The sequence below is a fragment of the Pavona decussata genome, unplaced genomic scaffold (assembly GCF_977016875.1).
Source record: "Pavona decussata unplaced genomic scaffold, jaPavDecu1.1 SCAFFOLD_41, whole genome shotgun sequence".
NCBI lineage: Eukaryota > Metazoa > Cnidaria > Anthozoa > Scleractinia > Agariciidae > Pavona > Pavona decussata.
In genome coordinates this window covers 1,355,559-1,377,615 of record NW_028145463.1, presented here as the reverse complement: position 1 = coordinate 1,377,615, position 22,057 = coordinate 1,355,559, and the positions used below count along the sequence as shown (strand labels likewise).

General features: G+C 37.6%; 2 protein-coding genes and 1 long non-coding RNA gene across 18 annotated transcripts in view; 1 reads left to right on the top strand and 2 right to left on the bottom strand.

Moving 5' to 3' along the window:
• The window catches only part of LOC146482946 (uncharacterized), a 94,193-nt gene that overhangs the window by 43,818 nt on the left and 28,318 nt on the right, over positions 1–22,057 (top strand). For 2 of the 13 annotated variants that reach the window (XR_014864015.1, XR_014864018.1), the window contains 2 exons: positions 2,464–2,518; positions 16,771–17,096. The exons of 3 other annotated variants lie outside the window; for them this stretch is intronic. This is a non-coding gene — a long non-coding RNA (uncharacterized LOC146482946). Of the gene's footprint in view, positions 1–2,463; positions 2,519–2,740; positions 3,177–16,748; positions 17,213–22,057 lie in introns of those variants that run through there. 8 more of the 13 variants (XR_014864011.1, XR_014864012.1, XR_014864017.1 and 5 more) reach the window with 6 other exon arrangements.
• Positions 576–6,347, bottom strand: LOC146482952 (C-type lectin lectoxin-Lio2-like). Its single transcript, XM_085106632.1, has 3 exons — positions 6,164–6,347; positions 3,098–3,178; positions 576–1,847 (listed from the first exon to the last, which is right to left on the bottom strand). Exons 2-3 carry the CDS (start codon positions 3,159–3,161, stop codon positions 1,441–1,443), a joined length of 471 nt encoding a protein of 156 aa, XP_084962758.1. The 5' UTR covers positions 3,162–3,178; positions 6,164–6,347; the 3' UTR covers positions 576–1,440.
• LOC146482951 (snaclec coagulation factor IX-binding protein subunit A-like) lies at positions 14,822–20,439 on the bottom strand. Of its 4 annotated transcripts, none has more exons than XM_085106622.1 (3): positions 19,904–20,439; positions 17,103–17,183; positions 14,822–15,890 (listed from the first exon to the last, which is right to left on the bottom strand). In XM_085106622.1, the coding sequence occupies exons 2-3, from the start codon at positions 17,164–17,166 to the stop codon at positions 15,478–15,480; spliced, it is 477 nt and encodes a 158-aa protein (XP_084962748.1). In that variant the 5' UTR covers positions 17,167–17,183; positions 19,904–20,439; the 3' UTR covers positions 14,822–15,477. The 4 variants fall into 4 exon arrangements, with proteins under 4 accessions (XP_084962748.1, XP_084962749.1, XP_084962746.1 ...); XM_085106623.1 differs by lacking the exon at positions 19,904–20,439 and adding an exon at positions 19,366–19,384; XM_085106620.1 differs by lacking the exon at positions 19,904–20,439 and adding an exon at positions 18,821–19,215.

Genomic DNA, 22,057 nt, shown 5'->3' with positions numbered 1-22,057 from the left:
GCTGTCTTTTTGTTTCCTGTTGGAATGTGTGACATCCTAAAAATCTATTTATAACCTTATGGTTCCTAAACCTGTTTTTCACCATATCATAAAATGATTTTAGTAACCCCACCCCCTCCCTCCACCCCCAGGCCCCCCAAAAAACGTATCCATAAGAGACTTTTCCTTTTTGTTTTTTTTGTTTTCTTTTTTTTTTTTTGGCGTTTGACGGCAGTTAAAATACAACATAAGTAAATAAATAAATTATCGTTGTTGCAGACTGTGTAGAAAACAGTGAATTTATTGTGCTGAAGTTTCCTCAAGGATATATAAAACTGTTCCATTGAGGCCTTAAACTGCTGTTTAAAAGTAAAAACTAAAATCCAAGCTTTCGCCGATGAACGGCATCATCAGGATGATGATGCCGTTGATCGGCGAAAGCTTGGATTTTAGTTTTTACTTTTAACCAGCAGTTTAAGGCTTCAATCGAACAGTTTTATGTATTCTTAACCATGCTTGCTGAAGGACAACATAAACAGATTATTTTCTCAAGGAGTTTAACGGTTACAGTAAAAAAAAAGAAGTACCTCCTATAATTCACGATGATCTATATTTTTATTGTCAAGCCAATTTTTATAACTTCCCAATCTCCTTAGTTTACAATTTTTAACCCCATAACATTTAGTTAATAACATAGTAAAGAATATAAGATATTTCCTCCACGACATCGGGTTATACATCGTGGGTAAATTGACCTTTTCATGGTTTCGAAGCAGTCCTGGTTGAGAGCTGGCAAACAAGGTTAAAGCATATCGTGTAATGCAGGAGTTTTTTGATCGGCTTGAAGCCCTGTTGCTCAGTTCAAGCTTGTTACTGATAGAACTTTTTATAATAATTAGTTAAATCATTCACTTGATCCAGTGACGTTTAGTAGTCCATTATAGACGGTAAATTAAAAATTTTGTGAAAACCAATTAAAACATCTTCGCTGCACTTGCAATTTCGAGGTGATTAAAATATTTTAATCAGGAACTTTTAGTTATACTCGAAATGTGGATGTTAAAAAACCAGGAAATGAATCATGTCTACTTGTAGGACATGTTCATGCAGAAATGAAGAGCTCCAATTTGAAATAGATGATCCGGTCTTGAGCTTAATTTCAGTGTAAGCGCAACACCGGTACATTTCACTGAAGTTGGAATTAAGTTTAACATCGACACCGACGTGGTGCTCTCTACTGCGGTTTTCATTGAATAGGTTGTTCAAACTACTGTCGTTGCAAATTAAAACACACATTTACCACGTCAATCCATCAAATGTAGGCAAAGCCAGTCAAAGAAGTACAAAGTCGGTCAAATTCATGAGACCTTTGCTATAACCTTAGCCTTGTTTGTTTTCTTCTCACTGAGACTGCATTCGAAACAATATAAAGGTACAATGCACTTTTTTCTGGCTAGTTCTCTAGGGTAGGCGCTTGCAGACAAGGCCATGCTTTCTATCGCAGAAGATATCATTCCACTTTCCAGATGCCTGATTAGGAAGGTTAACCGAGTGACCGTTCCACATTTGGCTACATTTTTCTTCTCTGTTATTCGGTTCGTGAGGAGCCCAGTTGGTGTATTTTGGTAACGAGTTGTCACTCCAGTACCAATGGTCGCCAATTCTCTTCATCCCAATCCAAACATCTTTCATTCGTTCTTTCCTCACTAAGGCCAGGACAAAATCATTTTCCCTCTCACTGGTAATCTTCACCAGTTCTCCTCCTTTCTCTATGCAAAAGGCTTGGGCTTGGTCCCCATTGAACATTAGGCTACTCACCATGTAGCAATATCCGTCAAAGGCTGTCCAACCTTGAGGACATGATATCTCTAACAAAATGTAAACCAATCAATCAGTCAATCAATCAATCAATCAATCAATCAATCAATCAATCAAACAATCAATCAGTCCGTCAGTCAGACAGACAATTAGCCAATCAAACAGTAAGTGAGTGAGTTGGTGATATTAGTAATGATGACGATGATGATGATGATAAAGGTAATGGCGATGATGGTGATGGTCATGTTGTTGGTGTTGTTGTTGGTGATGTTGATGTTGTTGGTAATCAGATCAGATCAGATCAGATAAAGTACTCAGATCAGATCAGATTAAGTACTTAACTTAAATTTACAGAGAGTATAGACTGGGTGTTAAAATATACAAAAAATACATTACAAATAATGAAAAAAAGGTAGCCTCTACCTAGGAAGTGAGTTGGGATCATCCAAATAGCCGAAGCTAATCTAGTGGATTGTCCCAATGGAATACAACTTTGCATGCAGCATTAGTAAAACTTCTTTATATATGATAAAAAGGTATTTCTTCATGCGCTAGGCTAAGTAGTTAATAAGTATAACAATCAAGCATATAGTTCTTAAGGGTTTTATGCTGCGGTGATGGTAATGATGATGGTAATAATGGCGATTGCACCTCGTTTCTTTACAGAAAGATGAAATCAATATACTTCCGCAGGAGCTGAAAGTATCGTGAGTGAGTGATGGTAAGTAAGAAAGGCCCAGTGTCATTAACAGTAACAGTTGTTGCACCTTTAACTTTCTGGATACCATTTTCTATATTCAAAAAAGTGACACTTAATGGACGTTCTTGAACGGCAAATTAAGACTAATTCCCCATCACAAATATCTTTTTTTCCTTTTACCAACATCACATAAAAATATTCTGCTATTATTTTACAAATTTTTTTTGCCATTCTTTGTCTCAGTAAAAACCTTATGTTATCGCAGTTACTCACGGAAACAAAAAGCCAGCGCACATCAACAATGCGCATTCATCAGTGTTTGGAAAACTGGTTTGAAACCCCGAACAATAGAACATCAACAAGGTCCTAAAAGGTGGGCGATCTGCACCATTTGCAACGTCTTACATGGTTGGTGAAGAGGACAAAAGAACGAACAACAGGTTTGGACACATCTACAAGTGCCATACGAACCACACTGTGCTCACCATTGTAAACGATGTATACAGTTTTTTCATTCCGCCATGGGTAAAGACGTCATGGTGTTTAATTTTCAGCCTTGGGAACTATAATCCCCTAAATGGAAACATATGGACTCCATACCTGCACAGTGAGTGAACCCACCAAAGTGAAAAGAAAGATAAACCCAAGCGATCAGGAAAAACATGGTGCGGTGCTCTTCACCTGTAAATAAAATGGAATTCCGATCAGTGGTAGGTTTGTGCAGAAACAACTTTTTCCTTACAGATTTCCACCTCACGTTGGGTTAATTACTTAAACTTACATTTTCAAAGAAAAATAAGTTATTGAGAGTTATTGAGAAAAAAGTATTTTCGTAAAAAAGTTAATAAGTTATCAAGATGACATAATCCCCGTAAGGTCCGTAAGGCGTGAACTCCCCAGCGACCGTGTCGCGGCAAACGGCTTCATCAGGAGATCCTATTTCAACTTATTAGCATTTTTTGTTTACACTCGAGTTTCAGTGCTGTGGTTTTCGAAATTAGACAAGTCAATTTCTTATCACTGTACAGAACAGAAGGGATCATGACTAAAACACCACACGAGTACATGCGGGTAACATACGAGTAACATACGGAACATACGGATACACACGAATACATACGAGTAACATACGAGTAACATACGGATACATACGACTAACACACGGATACATTCGAATACATACGAGTAATGCGAATGTTTTTCTCATAAAGGAAGCTCTAATGATATGCCCAGTGAGCAATGTTTCGTGTACTGCACATACGAAGGTTCTTGAGAAAGCTGCAAACGAGCTCCTCGAAAGAGAGCTCCAAATCGCGATGCTACAACTGAAAAGACACAGGTGTACTTCTTCTGTTCACTGATTCAACATGAAAAGTGGGAAACTCCTATCCTTTTAATGCTATAAATGTAGTTTAATTGATTTTGAAAGCCTAATATATGCTACTTTCAATCTTGCATAATAGAAGGTCGATTTGAAATTCATTTTCATTTGAAAAATTCAAGCGAGTTTTTATTATCTTGCACGCATGGAAATTATGCGTCAGTCATTAACGTGTCACCAAAAGTTTGAAAATTCATATCTTTTGAACTATTGAATGGAAGAAAACCATGCTTTAAAACCTTATTTAATAAACTATTTAGAAACGTACTACCCAAAGTAACTACACTTGTAGTTTTTCTTACATCTTCAGTGCGCCTAACGGCCTCTCTGATGATGCGCGCTACTTGATACTTAAACTGCAAATGTTCAAAAATCTATAACTCTGGTTTGAATCATCGTAAAATTCTCGTTCTTACACCGGCCAAAATAAAGCTAATGTAATTTACTTTGAAATGCAATAGATATTATAAGGCACCTTGAAGTTTTTTATTGAATAAATACGTATAAAGTTCCGTATCCGATTTTGTTTAGAACTTCGCGGTTTATGATGCGCAATTTTACTGTTCACTCAGTATCAATACAAGTTTGAAAGTCTTTTTAAAAGTTCCATCGTTTTAATGCTAGGATTGTAGTCTCATTGAATTTGAAATCCTTATTTATTCTAGTTTCAATGTTGTATAGAATAATGTTGATAAGAAGTTCATTTTTATATCAAAAATGGAAGCGAGTTTTTGTCATGTTGCGCGCATATGAAATGAAGCGAAAGTAATCAACGTGTAACCAAAATTCTGAAAATTCGTATCTTTCGAAACATTCAACGGATAAACAAAAGAAAACCATACTCTAAAACCTTAGTTATTATACTACTTGAAAACATACTACCGAAAGTAGCTACACTTTTAGTTTTCCCTACATTTTCAGTGCGTGTACCTCTCTCTATATCAATGCGGCAATGTGCAACGTGATACTTAAGTTGGGAAATGTTCAAAAATCTATAACTATGGTTTTCTTCAACTGAAAATTTTCGTTCTTGCAACAAAATAAAGCTATTGAAATGTGCTATGACTATGCTATGAATATTCGCATAAAAGTTCGTATCCGGCTTTATTTACAAGTTCACGATTCACTCTGCGCACTTGAGGCATGCTTCTAAATCGAAAACTCACAATACGATTTCTGCAAGATGCCTCCTCTTCAAATGAATAGGCCTTATCACGGTTTTCGACGCCATTTTGACGAGTAGGCAAACAAGCTTGAAATAACAGTGTTTGTATGAAAATCCGATGGCAAATATTTTTCATAAAACATCGCCTCTGAAAAATTCATGAATTGGAAACTTTTGGCACTAGGAAAGGGAGTTTAAGAAAAAAATTGGAGAGATGAAGGTGTGCCAGAAAGCGTTCAGTCGTGTTTTGAACTTTCCATACATTTCCCTGAATTTTTTTCCCGCGAACTATTTTTAGTAGCAGTCACGGCTGTTTCGCTTTACAGACAAATGTATGGAAAGTTCAAAACACGACTGGACGCTTTCTGGCACAGCTACATCCCTCCATTTTTTTTCCTTAAACTCCTTTTTCTAGCGCTAAAAGTTTCCAATTCATGAATTTTTCAGAAGTGATGTTCTATGAGAATTATTTGACATCGGATTTCCATACAAACACTGTTATTTCAAGCCTGTTTGCCTACTCGTCAACATGGCGTCGAAAACCGTGATAAGACCTATTTAAATTGGATGTAGAATTGACGGATTTTCGTAAAATGTGGCCCGAAAGTTAACTGAACAAAGAGGAACAAAAGTTTGTCGGCCTTTTTTTTTTTGAAAATCAAATACAGTTCTCTCCTGGCTGCCTCGAAACACAGCACGTTTGTAAATTATTTTAACTGGATTTTTAAAGATCTATTAAAAGAAAACGGTAACCAATAGGAATACGGGGAAATGCTCACACACTTTGAGAGATTGATGTTCTGTGATTAACACTGTGCAGCTACATTTAATCAGAGATCACGTTTGATACCCGATTAATTCGAAGGAATGACGTTCTGTCTTTTACTGTTTACCGGCTTCCTTCGCCTTAGCAGAGGAATAACCAAAATAGCTTATGATTTTATCGAATTCTGCATTTAATAACCTTTTTATCGATATATAGATTGTGTTGGTTTCCTAAAAAACAATTCCCGTACGGCGAATTTTTTTCAGGAAAGCACCCGCGCAGGTTTGGAGTAGCCCCAAACTGAAAAATTATGATCTAAAAAAGGTATCTACTTTATGCTAATATATATTATACCTGGTTTCTTCTATTACTAAGCAGGAGCCTGCAGTGTAGGGAGAATGGAAACTTTCTTTTAAGCAGAGCTTTGAGCAACTGAGCTTTTTGAAAACTCAATAAGGAGTGTGTCAAAAGCATTAAACTTCCAAAGGAAATGAAGCGAAATATAATCATGTTTGAGAAGCTGTTTAAATAAATTAATATTTTCGTTCATAATGTGTCGAGAATTGTCAAGTAATATATCAAACATATATATCAGACATATATCAAAGACCTAGAAGAGAGTTGAAAATACGAAGCATGGCGGAGTGTTTTTGACGAACTTTTCACGAACTTTCGAGGTTTTTGATATTGTGATGAAACACTATGACAAGTGTTTGATATAAGGGAAATTAAAGATGCAAAAACGAGGAGTTTTTCATCAGATATCCAAACTCGTCACCGTGCACGATTTCCTTTGTCTTTGGCTTTTGAATTATTAAAGAGTTTGAGAATTCAATTTAAAACCCAACTGATTGAAAATTTAAAAGACAGAAAGCAACGATGACTTCTTAGCTTACCTCAGTAAAAATCATTTTAACCTAAAATTTCGTGACTGGTCTGTATTTCACAGCTTTAAATGAGCTGAAAAGTGTGAGTTTAGGGATCTACCGACTTAATTTAAAAGCGATTAAGATAATAACGTTTGCAAAGCTGCTTTGGTGTTAAACATTTTAATACAGTGCTATGTTGCAAAATAATAACCTTTAATTTCTGCTTTGAAAGATCATTTTCAAAGACGATTCAATATTCTATATAATGTTTCAAGTCAAAACGAATGACTGTAACGAGCATTAAGAACTTGTTGCCAGCTAGGAAGAGGCGACGATAGAAAATTTTAACGTGACTAGGCAGCCTGTAACCATAGAAACCTAATAAATTTGAACGATATTAAACTTTACAACCTTTCAAATCCTATCTCACAACACACGTCGTTTTCATACCAATATTTCATTTCCTAAACAGCGTTAAGTTTAACAGATAAAATGACTGTTTACTAAAACTGTTATTAGAAACAGTAATGTTGTTTCATACTTAATAATATGCATGCAAAAATGTTTGTAGTGTGATTGGTAGAGAGCGTAAAAGCGTAAAACGTCCAACAGAAGTGAAGCGAAATTTAATGATGTTTGAGAAGCTGTTTAAATTAATAAACATTTTCTTTCCAATGTGTCGAAAATTGTCTTTTGGTTAGATTTGAAACCTAATTGATTGATGACCTTTTAGCTTACTTCAGTAAATTATAATTTTAGGCTAAAATTTCTTGACTGGTCTGTATTTTGCAGCTTTAAATGAGTTGAAAAGTGTGAGTTAAGGGATCTGCCGACTTAATGTAAAAGCGATTAAGATAAAAACGTTTGCAAAGCTGTTTTGGTGTTTAACATTCAAATACAGTGCTATATTACAAAATAACAACCTCTGATTCCTGCCGCCTTGAAAGATCATTTTCAAAGACAATTCAATATTCTATATAATGTTTCAAGTCAAAACGAATGACTGTGACGAGCATTAAGAATTTGTTGCCATTTAGGAAGAGGCGACGGTAGAAAATTTTAACGTGACTAGGCAGCCTGTAACCATAGAAACCTAATAAATATGGACGATATTAAACTTTATAACCTTTCAAATCCTATCTCACAACACACGTCGTTTTCATAACATAACATAACACAACATTTTATTCAGGAGGCCTTAACACAAATAACAAATCATCCTGAAAAGGGAAATCGTTAGGTTAACCCTATACAAAAACAATCTCCCTAACTAAAAACTTGCAAAAATATTTTAAAATTTCTAAAATTAGATAAAATTCGATGGCTGCTGATTCAATAAATATTCAAGACCAAATTGCACTCCACTCAGTTCAATTACCAATATTAATAATCAGGGGGGGCTGGCAGCTACCTTTGATCTTGCCGCTTTTCGGAAATAGATGATCGCCCCAGTAAAGAAATCTGTCAATCATTCGAAAACCGTAACGAGCATGCGCGAAATGCGAAGGATTCATGTGCTATTTTGTCCGTGGCGACTCGACGGTGGAAAACGCAGTCGTATTTAGTTATTGTTTATTTACTGTTAGCATGTTTTTTTGCGGTAGTACGAAGTTTGAACACTACGATTAATCAAGACCGCTGGAATGAGGTGCCAGCTTTGCTTTAGGTTAGTAGAGCCGTCAGCATTGAAATTGCGAGCGACATGTTCTCAGCTGAGCTATAAAGATTTTACCAGCGAGTGTAGGTGGTGAAGAATATGATTTGTAATGTAGCGAACGATTATGGTTTTCGTCGTCTCAGGAAGATATTGTACGTCGACAAAATAGTAGATTTCAATTTCGATTCTTGTTCAGTTCTGAAGAAACTAGAAGCCACCACGCAGGGTTTCACGACTGTCATCGCGAAAGCCCAGAATGTAAGCTTATTTCTCAAGATCGGCTTGGAACTTTAATGTAAACTTATTAAAAGTATTTGTCCCACATTTTATGCGTATTAACTGTCTATTTTATGGAATTCTCCCTCTGTTTAAATGTTGCGAGACGACAGTTATTCCTGTAAGTTTAATTTTGATGCACAAATGGTTTAAATGCATACACAAGGAAAACGGCTTGAGTTCTTAAGAAATTTTTAGGTAAGAAAATTTTGCAACTGGAGAGGATAGCTTATAAAGATCTCAGAAGATTGCTTAACATTGTTGTGAATAGAGCTACCAGGTTTGTATGAGCGGATGCAGGGGTGTTTGTCTCTTGTCTGTAAAGGGAGATTAAGTTACGTGAAAAGACATTCAGGTCCTTATTCTCTTGTGCAAAAAATTGGGAAGTTAAGTTCAGTAGTACGGGGTGAACAATGTACTGATACACTGAGATCCTGCAGAAACCACATGCATGTGCAGAAACCTGGGAAGGTACACGTAAATATTATTGTTTTACCTGTCACCCTTACAGATGTCCATGACCACCTGTATCGGTATGGTGGTTTTCCCCCATTGGTGGATGTCAAAATTGGGCTACTGGGAATACACCCTAAAGCCCAACTGCAAGGGAGATACAGAAACAAATAGATCCCGGGATGGCAAATCAACCATGGTTTCTCTATGTATATGCAACAGCCATTTCGAAGAAGACAAATCTAAATTATCACCCCTTGATTACTGAAATGTTTGTAGCAACTCGAGGATTAACCCAGCTGACCACATTACTCTGCAGTATAATTATGTCATCAGACATGACAATATACATCAGAACTGTAACATATTGCAATATTGTTTAATTGGTACATATTGTGTAACATAGTCAAGTGCAATTAGCATATTGTAAATTATGCAATTACTGCACATTTTCACACACTTGCACAGTGTAATGACTGGCTGGAGTATTGCTGTTTAGCACCCTGCCTCCTTTATGTTTCAGTTCTCACCCCAGACGTATGATAGACAAAATCTAAAATAATGGAAGATAACTTCACCTCTTTCTTTAAAATGATGAGATTTATTACCAAGCACACATACTAAATTCAAAAGTCAATATTTGTGGCTCACTTGGCAAAGTTGAAGAGCAAAACGCTGCTTACATCACCTCTCAACTTTTCACCATTTAGAAGAGATTGAAAAAAAAAAATCTGTTGTTGAGAGTATGATAGTAACATTTTAACTTAAGCAAAACAGAAAATTAGATCACCAGAACCTCCAGTTTGTTGACTCCCAGTATGTAGTTGCTGTAAAGGGAGGAAATTCTACAGTGTACATAAATGAAAAAATAGGGAAGGTAACGATAAAGTGGAATGGAGGAAGTCTTACTACCTCTCTCGAGTGTCAATTTTTACAGGAGCAGGTCTAGCCTTGTGAACTATGTGTCAGATCTAACTAGTACTGATCCTCTCCGGGGTCAGCTAGTCGTTGGTTGCAGTATTTTCGTTTTTCGCTGCAGAATTTGCATCCGTGATCCCTCTTGATGACCAAACTTCAGGTAAAAAAGCGACCGAAACCTTTCTGTGATGTTTGGACGTCGAATAGCCAAATTGTTTCCGAATCCGCACAGACGCGCTTTCACATAAAATCGCCGCCATGTTTGTTTATCAAAAAATCTGTACTTAGTCTCGCTCGGCCAAATTTCTTAACTGGGGCGATCATACAAACTCGGATCCAGGCCTCGCTGCTGGCCCCCCCCCCTGTTAATAATATACATGCAAAAATGTTTGCAGTCTGATTGGTGGAGTGCGTTTCAAATTAGCCCAAATATAGTACAGAAAGTTGACATTAAATTTCCATATCAGTTTGGACGAAAACTGCAAGGAGTACGTTGAATTTATTGAGAACCTGACTAAATCCCGCTGGTCGGGACTGTCTGTAAAGCCCTATGGGCTCTTGAAGTCCAGTCAGTTCGAAAACATGCCGCGGACTGTGATTAATTTAAGACTTCGTTTAACATTGACTTTTTACATTTTTTTTGCGTGTGACTTAAAAACATGCTCTATTTAGAGGGATGGTATTTTAACATGTGTTCCGAAAGCATGAACATGTATGTCAATCAAGCTTGTCATATTAAAACCAATCACGTACATTTAGGCAGAATATTAGCTGACATAATAAAAATAAACGAAAGCACATTTGAAATTTTTGTACGTATATTATTAATAAGCAATCACATGATTTTTCCGGTGCAATTTGGAACATAAGAGCACTTGCAAAATTGGAAAATTTTACTCGTGTACATTTATTCCAAATTTCACTCGGAACCATGTGATTACCCGTGCTGTAATCTCATTCCTCAATAGAAAATCGTTTTATTTATTATTTTTAACATCCATTCAGTCATTTAACATTTTGAATTGGAAGTTCCTAATAGACCGTATTCGTATTCTCGGTATTGAACTGGAACAAGCTTGCACACGAGGCTTATGCGGGGAAATCTTTTCACATGCAAATAGTTTCTAATATATTCCCCCGCAAGAGCCTCCATTGCAAGCTCGATCCAGTTCAATACCGAGAATACCAATATGGTCTATTCTCTAAATGTATATATAGGCCGAATCCAAAAATTCGTGAATCAAGTAACTTAAAATGCTTACTTCCTCCATAAAGCGGCTGCGCTTGATTAAACACCATTCTGCGTCTTTAAATATACAATAAACACACTGGGAACTGTTATGATTGCAAGCACACAGTAAAGGAACGGCTCAGGCTTAAACTGAAAAACCAATAACAACTTTAATAGTCCATGAACGAGCCGGTCGAGCGCCGAGCACGAGATCGCGGCAGGTCACATGACTGCATGACTTAAACAATGAAACAATAACATTAAAACATCTTCCCCTTCATAAAAGGACGAAAACCTAATGAGAAATGCTAAAATCACCAAAACAAGAATGTCTCTAAACAATGAAACTGTTCGTAAAGTTCCTAAGACGTGTAATCTTGAAAACGGACTGGCGGTATGATTGTGCGGCCACACCTAGTTACGGTAGGACTGGACTGCATAGGGACAGCTTTTGTCTTCGGATTAACTGGAGCAGGAGTTGCCTCTCCAGAATTTCCTGAGGATGTGGCACACTGGATACGGTGCTGTTCCGGGTCATGATCGCGTGGTTGATCGAACCTAGCCAACCGGTTTTCTACAGGTGGAACCAAACGCAGCTGCCTACGATTTCTTCGATAGGTGCTGTTACCGGGTACAACAGCATATGAGCGTGGTGCGATCATCTTCTTCAAACCGCTTCAGTCCAGGTGTTCTCGTTTGGCTTCTTCATCCTAACAGTCTGATCAGGATGAAGTTCAGGCAGTGTTTTCCCTTTAAGGTTGTAGAAATAAGCCTAGTTTTGTCTGGAGGCAATAAGCTTTTGCTGCACACCCATTGGAGGGATTGTTGCAGGTTCAAGCAGTCTTGGTGTTAGCGATAGTAGGTTACGTGTTCTACTGCTGAACAGCCTTTGAGCTGGAGAGGAGCGTATTGCGATAGTCTAAAAGGGCCAGATATGGATCAAACTTTCCAAGAGCTGTCTTCTTCATGATATTTTCACAGATTTTAACTGCACTCTCAATTTTTCCGTTGCTTTGAGGGTTGCGAGGCGAGGAGGTAATGTGTTGAAAATGCCAGTCTTTTGCAAACTTTGTCTACTCAAAGAAATCGTACTGTGGGCCATTGTCGGAACTAACAATCTCCGGTATTCCATGACGGCTGAACTGCATTCTCAACTTGTCAATGACAGTTCTAGAATCTGTAGTCTCCAGCTTGTCAACTTCAAAAAAGAATGAGTACTAATCAACGGTTATCAGGTACTGTCGCCCATCAAACTGCAGCAGGTCTGTTCCAACTTTTTGCCAGGGCCTTGATGGACTTTCGTGTAGCATCAGCGGTTCTCGAGCCTGCTCCATGGCTTGTAGGAATTACAGACATCACACTTAATTCAGCATTCATCCGTGGCCAGTAGAGCACTTTTCTTGCACGGCGGCTACATCCTTCAATACTCAGGTGAGACGAGTGAATCGCTTGCATCATCTCCTTTCTTAACCCGGCCGGCACAATGATGTTGTCGACCTTGAACAGCAAGCCATTTTAAACAGTGACTTCTTTCTGAAAAGAGGAATAAGGCCTAATTTCTTGGGGTACTTCAGCTTTGAGTACTTGTAGTTGTATCGCTGAAGGCGCAACAGCATCCACTGGAGACGCTTGGGAGCAGAAGATAGGTCTTTCTTGCAGATGGCTTCCAAAGGCTGGTGATCTGTTTTGACATGGACAATGTCTCGCCCACAGAGGTAGGTATCAAACCTCTTGCATGTAAAAACTACTGAGAGAAGTTCTTTTTCAATTTGAGCATAGCGACTTTCTGCAGGAGTGAGTGCCCTCAAGGCAAAGGCAACTGGCTGACCACCTTGGCGTAGGGTGGCTCCAAATCCAGAAAGCGAGGCATTACTTTCAACTGTAACAGCTTGTGTGACATCATAAAACTTGAGCACTGGAGCGTCACAAACAAGACTCTTTATTTGTTGGCGCTGGCCAGCTTCATCATGGACTGGAAGCCAGCACCACTCAGTATCTTTAATTCAAGACCACGTAACGGTTCTGATACACTGGACAGGTGTGGAAGAAACTTTGCAAGATACTTCATCATGCCAAGAAATCTCTTCAGTTATGTCACATCTGTTGGAGTAGGCATGTCCTTGATAGCAAGGACCTTGATTGGATCTGTAACGATACCATCAGCAGCTAGAAAATGACCCATGAAAGGTATGTCGGACAGACGGAGCTTGACTTTCTGAGGATTAAGAGTCAGATTCAACTTAATGCGGCACCTTTCAAGAAAAGCCGAGTTAAGTTCCGATCATTATCCAGGACTGCATCTGCAATTGTGTCTCCAAAGCCACACAACAGAAAGTCATCAGCTATGACCTCCACTCCTCGGAGACCTTCATTTTCTTCATTCATTTTCTGCTGCCATAGTTCGGGCGCAGAAGAAATGCCGAATGACATTCTCAACCACTGAAAACGCCCGAACGGAGTATTAAACGTAGTGTAATAACAGGGGAATTTGCGTCTGACAAATCGTAGTTTTGGCGTGAGACTTTTAGTTCAACAAATAGAACAGATCGTCTCTTAATTGCAAAACTGTTGAAAATTATATGGACAATTTCTACTCTTGCCTTTAAATCTTCCTTAAATTTTAGCTTCCTGAACTTGTGAGAAAAAAAGCCAAGAAATAAAACTTTTAACGTAACGTAATCTTACCTCTTGCACTGAACGTCTGTATTAGACCTTCAATATTACTCCACACAATCGAAATAGCACGACGCGAACGACGCTTCTTGCTTGAATGCGAATATTACCAAAAAGATATGTCATACGTCATCAGTTGCCAATCACACGCCCTTAAGGTCAAGTCATCTTCAACCAATAAACTGCAGTCCCTAATTCAATACCCACTTGCGGTCCCACCAACATTTTTCTCGATATCACTTCACGATCCCAGTTTGACCAAATCGAGCTTTTTTCTGGTATGCAAAGTGAATATTCCCACTGTTACTACGTAATTTACTTTTACGCAGAGCCTATAATGATGACTCCATGGGGCCTCAGAGATCTCAGAGATCGTAACCTGGCTATGAAAACGCCTTGACCCTCCCCCACTGGGGCATAATTTGACTCTGGTCTCGTTCTTGACCGCACTCCATGCTGTCCCTCGTGTAAGATCATGTAACTCACAGATTCCGTGGCCGCAATTTTGAAGCGCTTTTGTTCTTGATTTTGTGCGGCTGCCTACTTCTTAAGGGTGGTAAGGTATGTGAGATTGGTTTTCAGAAAACCATTTGTAAAATAAAAACAATAGTGCAGTTTGTGGAGACTGGTCGGCGCTGTCTTTTTGTTTCCTGTTTGAATGCGTGACATCCTAAAAATCTATTTATAACGTTATTGTTCCTAAACCTTTTTATCACCATATCATAAAATGATTTAGTAACATCATCCTGATGATGCCGTTGATCGGCGAAAGCTTGGATTTTAGTTTTTACTTTTAAACAGCAGTTTAAGGCCTCAATAGAACAGTTTTATACGCTCTTAACCATGCTGCTGAAGGACAACATAAACAGATTATTTCCTCAAGGAGTTTAACAGGAGTTTTACAGTAGAAAAACAAGAAGTACCTCCTCCTATAATTCACGATGATCTATATTTTTATTGTCAAGCCAATTTTTATTACTTCCCAATCTCCTTAGTTCACAATTTTTTTTAACCCCATAACATTTAGTTAATAACATAGTAACGAATATAAGATATTTCCTCCACGACATCGGGTTATACATCGTGGGTGAATTGACCTTTTCATGGTTCCGAAGCAGTCCTGGTTGAGAGCTGGCAAGCAAAGTTAAGCATATCGTGTAATGTGGGAGTTTTTTGATCGGCTTGAAGCCCTGTTGCTCAGTTCAAGCTTGTAACTGATAGAACTTTTTATAATAATTAGTTAAATCATTCACTTGATCCAGTGACGTTTAGCAGTTCATTATAGACGGTAAATTAAAAATTTTGTGAAAACCAATTAAAACATCTTCGCTGCACTTGTAATTTCGAGGTGATTTAAATATTTGGATCAGAAAGTTTTGTATCGAATAGGTTGTTCAAGCTACTGTCGTTGCAAATTAAAACACATTTACTACATCAATCCGTCAAATGTAGGCAAAGCCAGTCAAAGAAGTACAAAGTCGATCAAATTCATGACACTTTTGCTATAACCTTAGCCTTGCTTGTCTTCTTCTCGCTGAGACTGTATTCGAAACAATTTAAAGGTACAATGCACTTTTTTCTGGCTTGTTCTCTAGGGTAGGCGCTTGCAGACAAGGCCATGCTTTCTATCGCAGAAGATATCATTCCACTTTCCAGATGCCCTTCTAGGAAAGTCATGCGTTTGACCGTGCCACATTTGGCTACATTTTTCTTCTTTGTTATTCGGTTCGTAAGGAGCCCAGTTGGTGTATTTTGGTAACGAGTTGTCACTCCAGTACCAATGGTCGCCATTTCTCCTCATCCCAATCCAAACATCTTTCAATGACCGGGCTTCTTTCCTTACTAAGGCCAGGACAAAATCGTTTTCCCTCTCACTGGTAATCTTCACCAGTTCTCCTCCTTTCTCTATGCAAAAGGCTTGGGCTTGGTCCCCATTGAACATTAGGCTACTCACCATGTAGCAATATCCGTCAAAGGCTGTCCAACCTTGAGGACATGATATCTCTAGCAAAATGTAAACCAATCAATCAATCAATCAAACAATCAATCAGTGCGTCAGTCAGACAGACAATTAGCCAATCAAACAGTAAGTGAGTGAGTTGGTGATATTAGCAATGATGACGATGATGATGATGATAAAGGTAATGGCGATGATGGTGATGGTCATGTTGTTGGTGTTGTTGTTGGTGATGTTGATGTTGTTGGTGATCAGATTAGATCAGTTAAGGTACTCAGATCAGATCAGATTAAGTACTCAACTCAAATTTACAGAGAGTATAGACTGGGTGTTAAAATATACAAAAAATACATTACAAATGATGAAAAAAAAAATCTCTTTGTAGGAAGTGAGTTGGGATCATCCAAATAGCAGAGGCTAATCTAGTGGGCTGTCCCAATGGAATACAACTTTGCATACAGCATTAATAAAACTTGTTTATATATGATAAAAAGGTATTTCTTCATGTGCTAGGATAAGTAGTTAAAAAGTATAACAATTAAGCATAAATTTCTTAAGGGTTTTATGCTGTGGTGATGGTCATGACGATGGTAGTAATGGCGATTGCACCTCGTTTCTTTACTTCGCCAGGAGCCGAAAGTATCGTGAGTGACTGTCGGTAAGTAAGAAAGGCACGCAGTGTCATTAACAGTAACAGTTGTTGCACCTTTAACTTTCCAAAGGTAACTACCTTTTTGTTTCTTGATATTATTTTCCATATTCAAAAAAAGTGACACTTAATTGACGTTCTTGAACGGCAAATTAAGACTAATTCCCTATTACAAATATTTTTTTCCTTTTACCACACACCACATAAAAATATTCTCCTATTATTCTACATATTTTTTTGCCATTCTTTGTCTCAGTAAAAACCGTATCTTATCGCAGTTACTCACAGAAACAAAAAGCCAGCGCACATCAACAATGCGCATTCATCAGTGAAAAACTGGTTTGAAACCCCCTAACAATAGAACATCAACAAGGTCCTAAAAGTGGGGCGATCTGCACCATTTGCAACGTCTTACATGGTTGGTGAAGGGGACAAAAGAACGAACAACAGGTTAGGACACATCTGCAAGTGCCATACGAACCCCATTGTGCTCGCCATTGTAAACGATGTATACAGTTTTTTCATTCCGCCATGGGTAAAGACGTCGTGGTGTTTAATTTTCAGCCTTGGGAACTCTAATGGCCTAAATGGAAACATATGGACTCCATACCTGCACAATGAGTGAACCCACCAAAGAGAAAAGAGAGATAAACCCAAGCGATCAGGAAAAACATGGTGCGGTGCTCTTCACCTGTAAATAAAATGGAATTCCGATCAGTGGTAGGTTTGTGCAGGAATAATTTTTTTTCTTACAAATTTCCACCTCAGGTTGGGTTCAAGACATTCTGGCAAAAATAACAACTTTATCTCGTTATCACAATTAAACGCAAAAATCTGAGGCAATTAATGACCTTCCGTTGGTCGATAAATGAACTTTCGCGGGGTTACGTTTTGCCGAATTGTTATTTTTCCATCAAATGAAAGTTAATTACTTAAACTTACATTTTCAAAGAAATTGAAAATAATTTAAAACACGTGCGAGTTATTGACAAAAAAGTATTTTTGTAAAGAAGTTAATAAGTTATCAAGGTGACATAATCCCCGTAAGGTCCGTAAGGGGTGAACTCCTCAGCGACCTTGTCGCGGGAAACGGCTTCATCAGGAGATCCTATTTCAACTTATTAGCATTTTTTGTTTACACTTGAGTTTCAGTGCTGTGGTTTTCGAAAATAGACAAGTCAATTTCTTATCACTTTGCAGCACAGAAGGTGCTAAGTATCAGGAATTTTCCTGGACCAGTGAGCAATGTTTCGTGTACTGCACATGCGAAGGCTCTTGAGAAAGCTGCAAACGAGCTTACAATACTACATTTCCAGTGCGTGTACCTCTCTCTATGTCAATGCGGCAATGCGCAACGTGATGCTTAAGTTGGGGAATGTTCAAAAATCTATAACTTAACTATGGTTTGCTTCAACTGAAAATTCTCGTTCTTACGACAAAATAAAGCTATAGAGCGTTTTCATTCACGTGACTACCGGCCATAATGGTTTACTGAAACAAAAGAAAGTGTTTGCGTAAAAACAGTGTTCAATTCCGAGAGGTTTAGTTTGGGACACCATCACGGCCGCCGTAAACACTCCATTGAAATGTACTATGACTAAATGCAACGAAATATTATCGTGCGCGTTGGTTTTTTATTGAAAAATATTCGCAAAAAATTTTACTCTATTTACAAGTTCACGATTCACGCTGTGCACTTGTGACATGCTTCTAAATCTTTAGAAGGCGAAAACTCACAATACGATTTGTGCAAGATGCCTCCTCTTCAAATGAATTGAAAGGGGATGTAGAATTGAGGAATTTTCGTGAAATTTGGTCCGAAAGTTAACTGAACAAAGAGGAAAAAAAGTTTGTCGGCATTTTTGTTTTTGAAAATTAAATACTTCCCTCCTGGCTGCCTCGGAACGCAACACGTTTGTAAATTATTTTTACTGGAACTTGAAAGATCTATTAAAGGAAAACCAATAGGAATACGGGGAAATGCTCACACACTTTGAGAGATTGATGTTTTGTGATTAACACTGCGCAGCTACATTTCATCAGAGATCACGTTTGATACCCGATGAATTGATTTCGTTCTGTCTTTTACTCTTTATCGGCTTCCTTCGCCTTAGCAGAGGAATAACTAAAATAGCTTATAATTATATCGAATTCAGCATTTAATAACCTTTTTATCGATATATAGATTGTGTTGGTTTCCTAAAAAACAACTCGCGTACGGCGAATTTTTTTCAGGAAGGCTTGGAGTAACCTTAAACTGAAAAATCATGATCTAAAAAAGGTATCTACTTTATGCTCATATCTATTATACCTGGTTTCTTCTGTTACTAAGCAGGAGCCAACAGTGTTGGGAGAATGGAAACTTTCTTTTTGGCAAAACTTTGAGCAACTGAGCTTTTTGAAAACTCGATAAGGAGTGTGTCAAAAGCGTTAAACATCCAAAGAAAATGAAGCGAAATATAATCATGTTTGAGAAGCTGTTTAAATTAATTAATATTTTCGTTAATAACGTGTCGAGAATTGTCTTTCAAGTAATATATCAAACACGAAAGATTGTGTTTGATATTTGTGATAAAACATCATCACATGTATCAAATACGGAGAAAAGAGTTGAAAATACGAAGCATGGCGGAGTGTTTTTGACGAACTTCGAGGTTTTTGATATTGCGATGAAACACTATGACAAGTGTTAGATATAAGGGAAATTATGGATGCAGAAACGAGAAGTTTTTCATCAGATATCTAAGCATGTTACGGTGCATGATTTCCTTGGTCTTTGGCTTTTGAATTATTAAAGAGTTTGAGAATTAAATTTAAAACCTAATTGATTGAAAATTTAAAAGGCAGAAAGCAACGATGACTTTTTTGCTTACCTCAGTAAATTATAATTTTAGGTTAAAATTTCGTGACTGGTCTGTATTTCAGCAACTGAGCTTTTTGAAAACTAACAAGAAGTGCTTCAAAAGCATTAAACTTTTAAAGGAATTGAAGCGAAATATAATCATGTTTGAGAAGCTGTTTAAATTAATTAATATTTTCATTAATAATGTGTCGAGAATTGTCTTTCAAGTGACATGTCAAACACGAGACATCGTGTTTGATATATGTGATGAAACAATGTTTCACCACATATATCAAACACCGAGAAGAGAGTTGAAAATACGAAGCATGGCGGAGTATTTTTGACGAACTTTGAGGTTTTTGATATTGTGATGATACATGACGAGTGTTTGATATAAGGGAAATTAAGGATGCAAAAACGAGGTTTTTCATTAGATACCCAAACACGTGACAGTGCATGATTTCCTTTATGTTTGGCTTTTGAATAATTAAAGAGTTTGAGAATAAGATGTAAAACCTAATTGATTAAAAATTTAAAAGGCTGAAAGCAACGATGACTTTTTAGCTTACCTCAGTAAATTATCATTTTAGGCTAAAATTTCGTGACTGGTCTGTATTTCACAGCTTTAAATGAGCTGAAAAGTGTGAGTTAAGGGATCTACCGACTTAATGTAAAAGCGATTAAGATAATAACGTTTGCAAAGCTGTTTTGGTGTTTAACATTCAAATACAGTGCTATATTACAAAATAGCAACCTCTGATTCCTGTCGCTTTGAAAGATCATTTTCAAAGACAATTCAATATTCTATATAATGTTTCAAGTCAAAACGAATGACTGTGACGAGCTTTAAGACTTTGTTGCCATCTAGGAAGAGGCGACGGTAGAAAATTTTAACGTGACTGGGCAGCCTGTAACCATAGAAACCTAATAAATTTGAACGATATTAAACTTTATAACCTTTCAAATCCTATCTCACAACACACGTCGTTTTCATACCAATATTTCATTTCCTAAACAGCGTTCAGTTTAACAGATAAAATGACTGTTTACTAAAACTGATATTACAAACAGTAATAATGTTTCATACTTAATAATATACATGGAAAAATGTTTGCAGTGTGATTGGTAGAGAGCGTAAAAGCGTAAAACGTCCAACAGCCGAGGTGAAGCGAAATTTAATGATGTTTGAGAAGCTGTTTAAATTAATAAACGTTTTCTTTACAATGTGTCGAGATTTGTCTTTTGGTTAGATTTGAAACCTAATTGATTGATAACTTTTTAGCTTACTTCAGTAAATTATAATTTTAGGCTAAAATTTCGTGACTGGTCTGTATTTCAACGCTTTGAATGAGCTGAAAAGTGTGAGTTAAGGGATCTGCCGACTTAATGTAAAAGCGATTAAGATAATAACGTTTGTAAAGCTGTTTTGGTGTTTAACATTTTAATACAACACACGTTTTTATATCAATATTTCATTTCACTAGCTAAATAAGTTGTGATCCTAAACAGCATTAAATTTACAGTGCGACGCGCCTTACCGTGGCCACCCAATAAACTTTTTTTACAAGTTAGCCAATCAGGATACGCGAATTTGATTAACGGTCACGCCTCCTTGCAAAGTCCAACAGGCGAGTGACGCAACAACGAATTATTGAAAACATGTCGTTCTGTATTTTTATGGCTTACTTGTAAAAAAAAAAAAGTTTGTTGGGTGGCCATGGTAAGGCGCGTCGCACGGTAACAGATAAAATGGCTGTTTACTAAAACTGATATTTCAAACAGTAATATTGTTTCATACTTAATAATATACATGCCAAAATATTTGCAGTCTGATTGGTGGAGTGCGTTTCAAATTAGCCCAAATATAGTACAGAAAGTTGACATTAAATTTCCATGTCAGTTTGGACGAAAACTGCAAGGAGTACGTTGAATTTATTGAGAACCCGACTAAATCCCGCTGGTCGGGACTGTCTGTAAAGCCCCCGGGCTCTTGAAGTCCAGTCAGTTCGAAAACATGCCGGGGACGGTAATTGATTTAAGACTTCGTTTAACATTGACTTAAATTGTTTTGGGTGTGACTTAAAAACATGCTCTATTTAGGGGCTGTTTACATGGATGTAGGAAGATCCTATCACTAGGAAGATCCTAGAAGGCGGATCATCCCAGCGCCATCTGTTATCTCTATTCAGTTTACATGCAAAACGTTGTACTTGGCCCTAGCGCTAGGATCTTCCTAGAGATAGGAACTTCCTAGCTGAGAGATAGGAAGATCCTAGGACTAGGAAGATCCTAGCACCATGTAAACTACGTTCGCTCGGAAGATCCTAGTACTACGGACAAAAAGAACAAAGTAACATGGTGGTAGTCGGGCGTTCAGCTGCTCAAGGCCGACAGTTATCCTTCTTTTCCTTCTCCATTTGGTAACCACTTCGGCCGAAATTTCTGCATGTAAAACAAACGAGAAGTTTTTCTGCCTTCTCGGATCTTCCTAGTGCTAGGATCTTCCTCCCGCCATGTAAACAGCCCCTTAGAGAGATGGTATTTTAACATGTGTTCCGAACGCATGAACATGTATGTCAATCAAGCTTGTCATATTAAAACCAATCAAGTACATGTAGGCAGAGCATTAGCTGACAAACAAGAAATAAACGAAAGCACATTTGAAATTTTTGTACGTATGTTATTAATAAGTAATCACATGATTTTTCCGATGCAATTTGAAA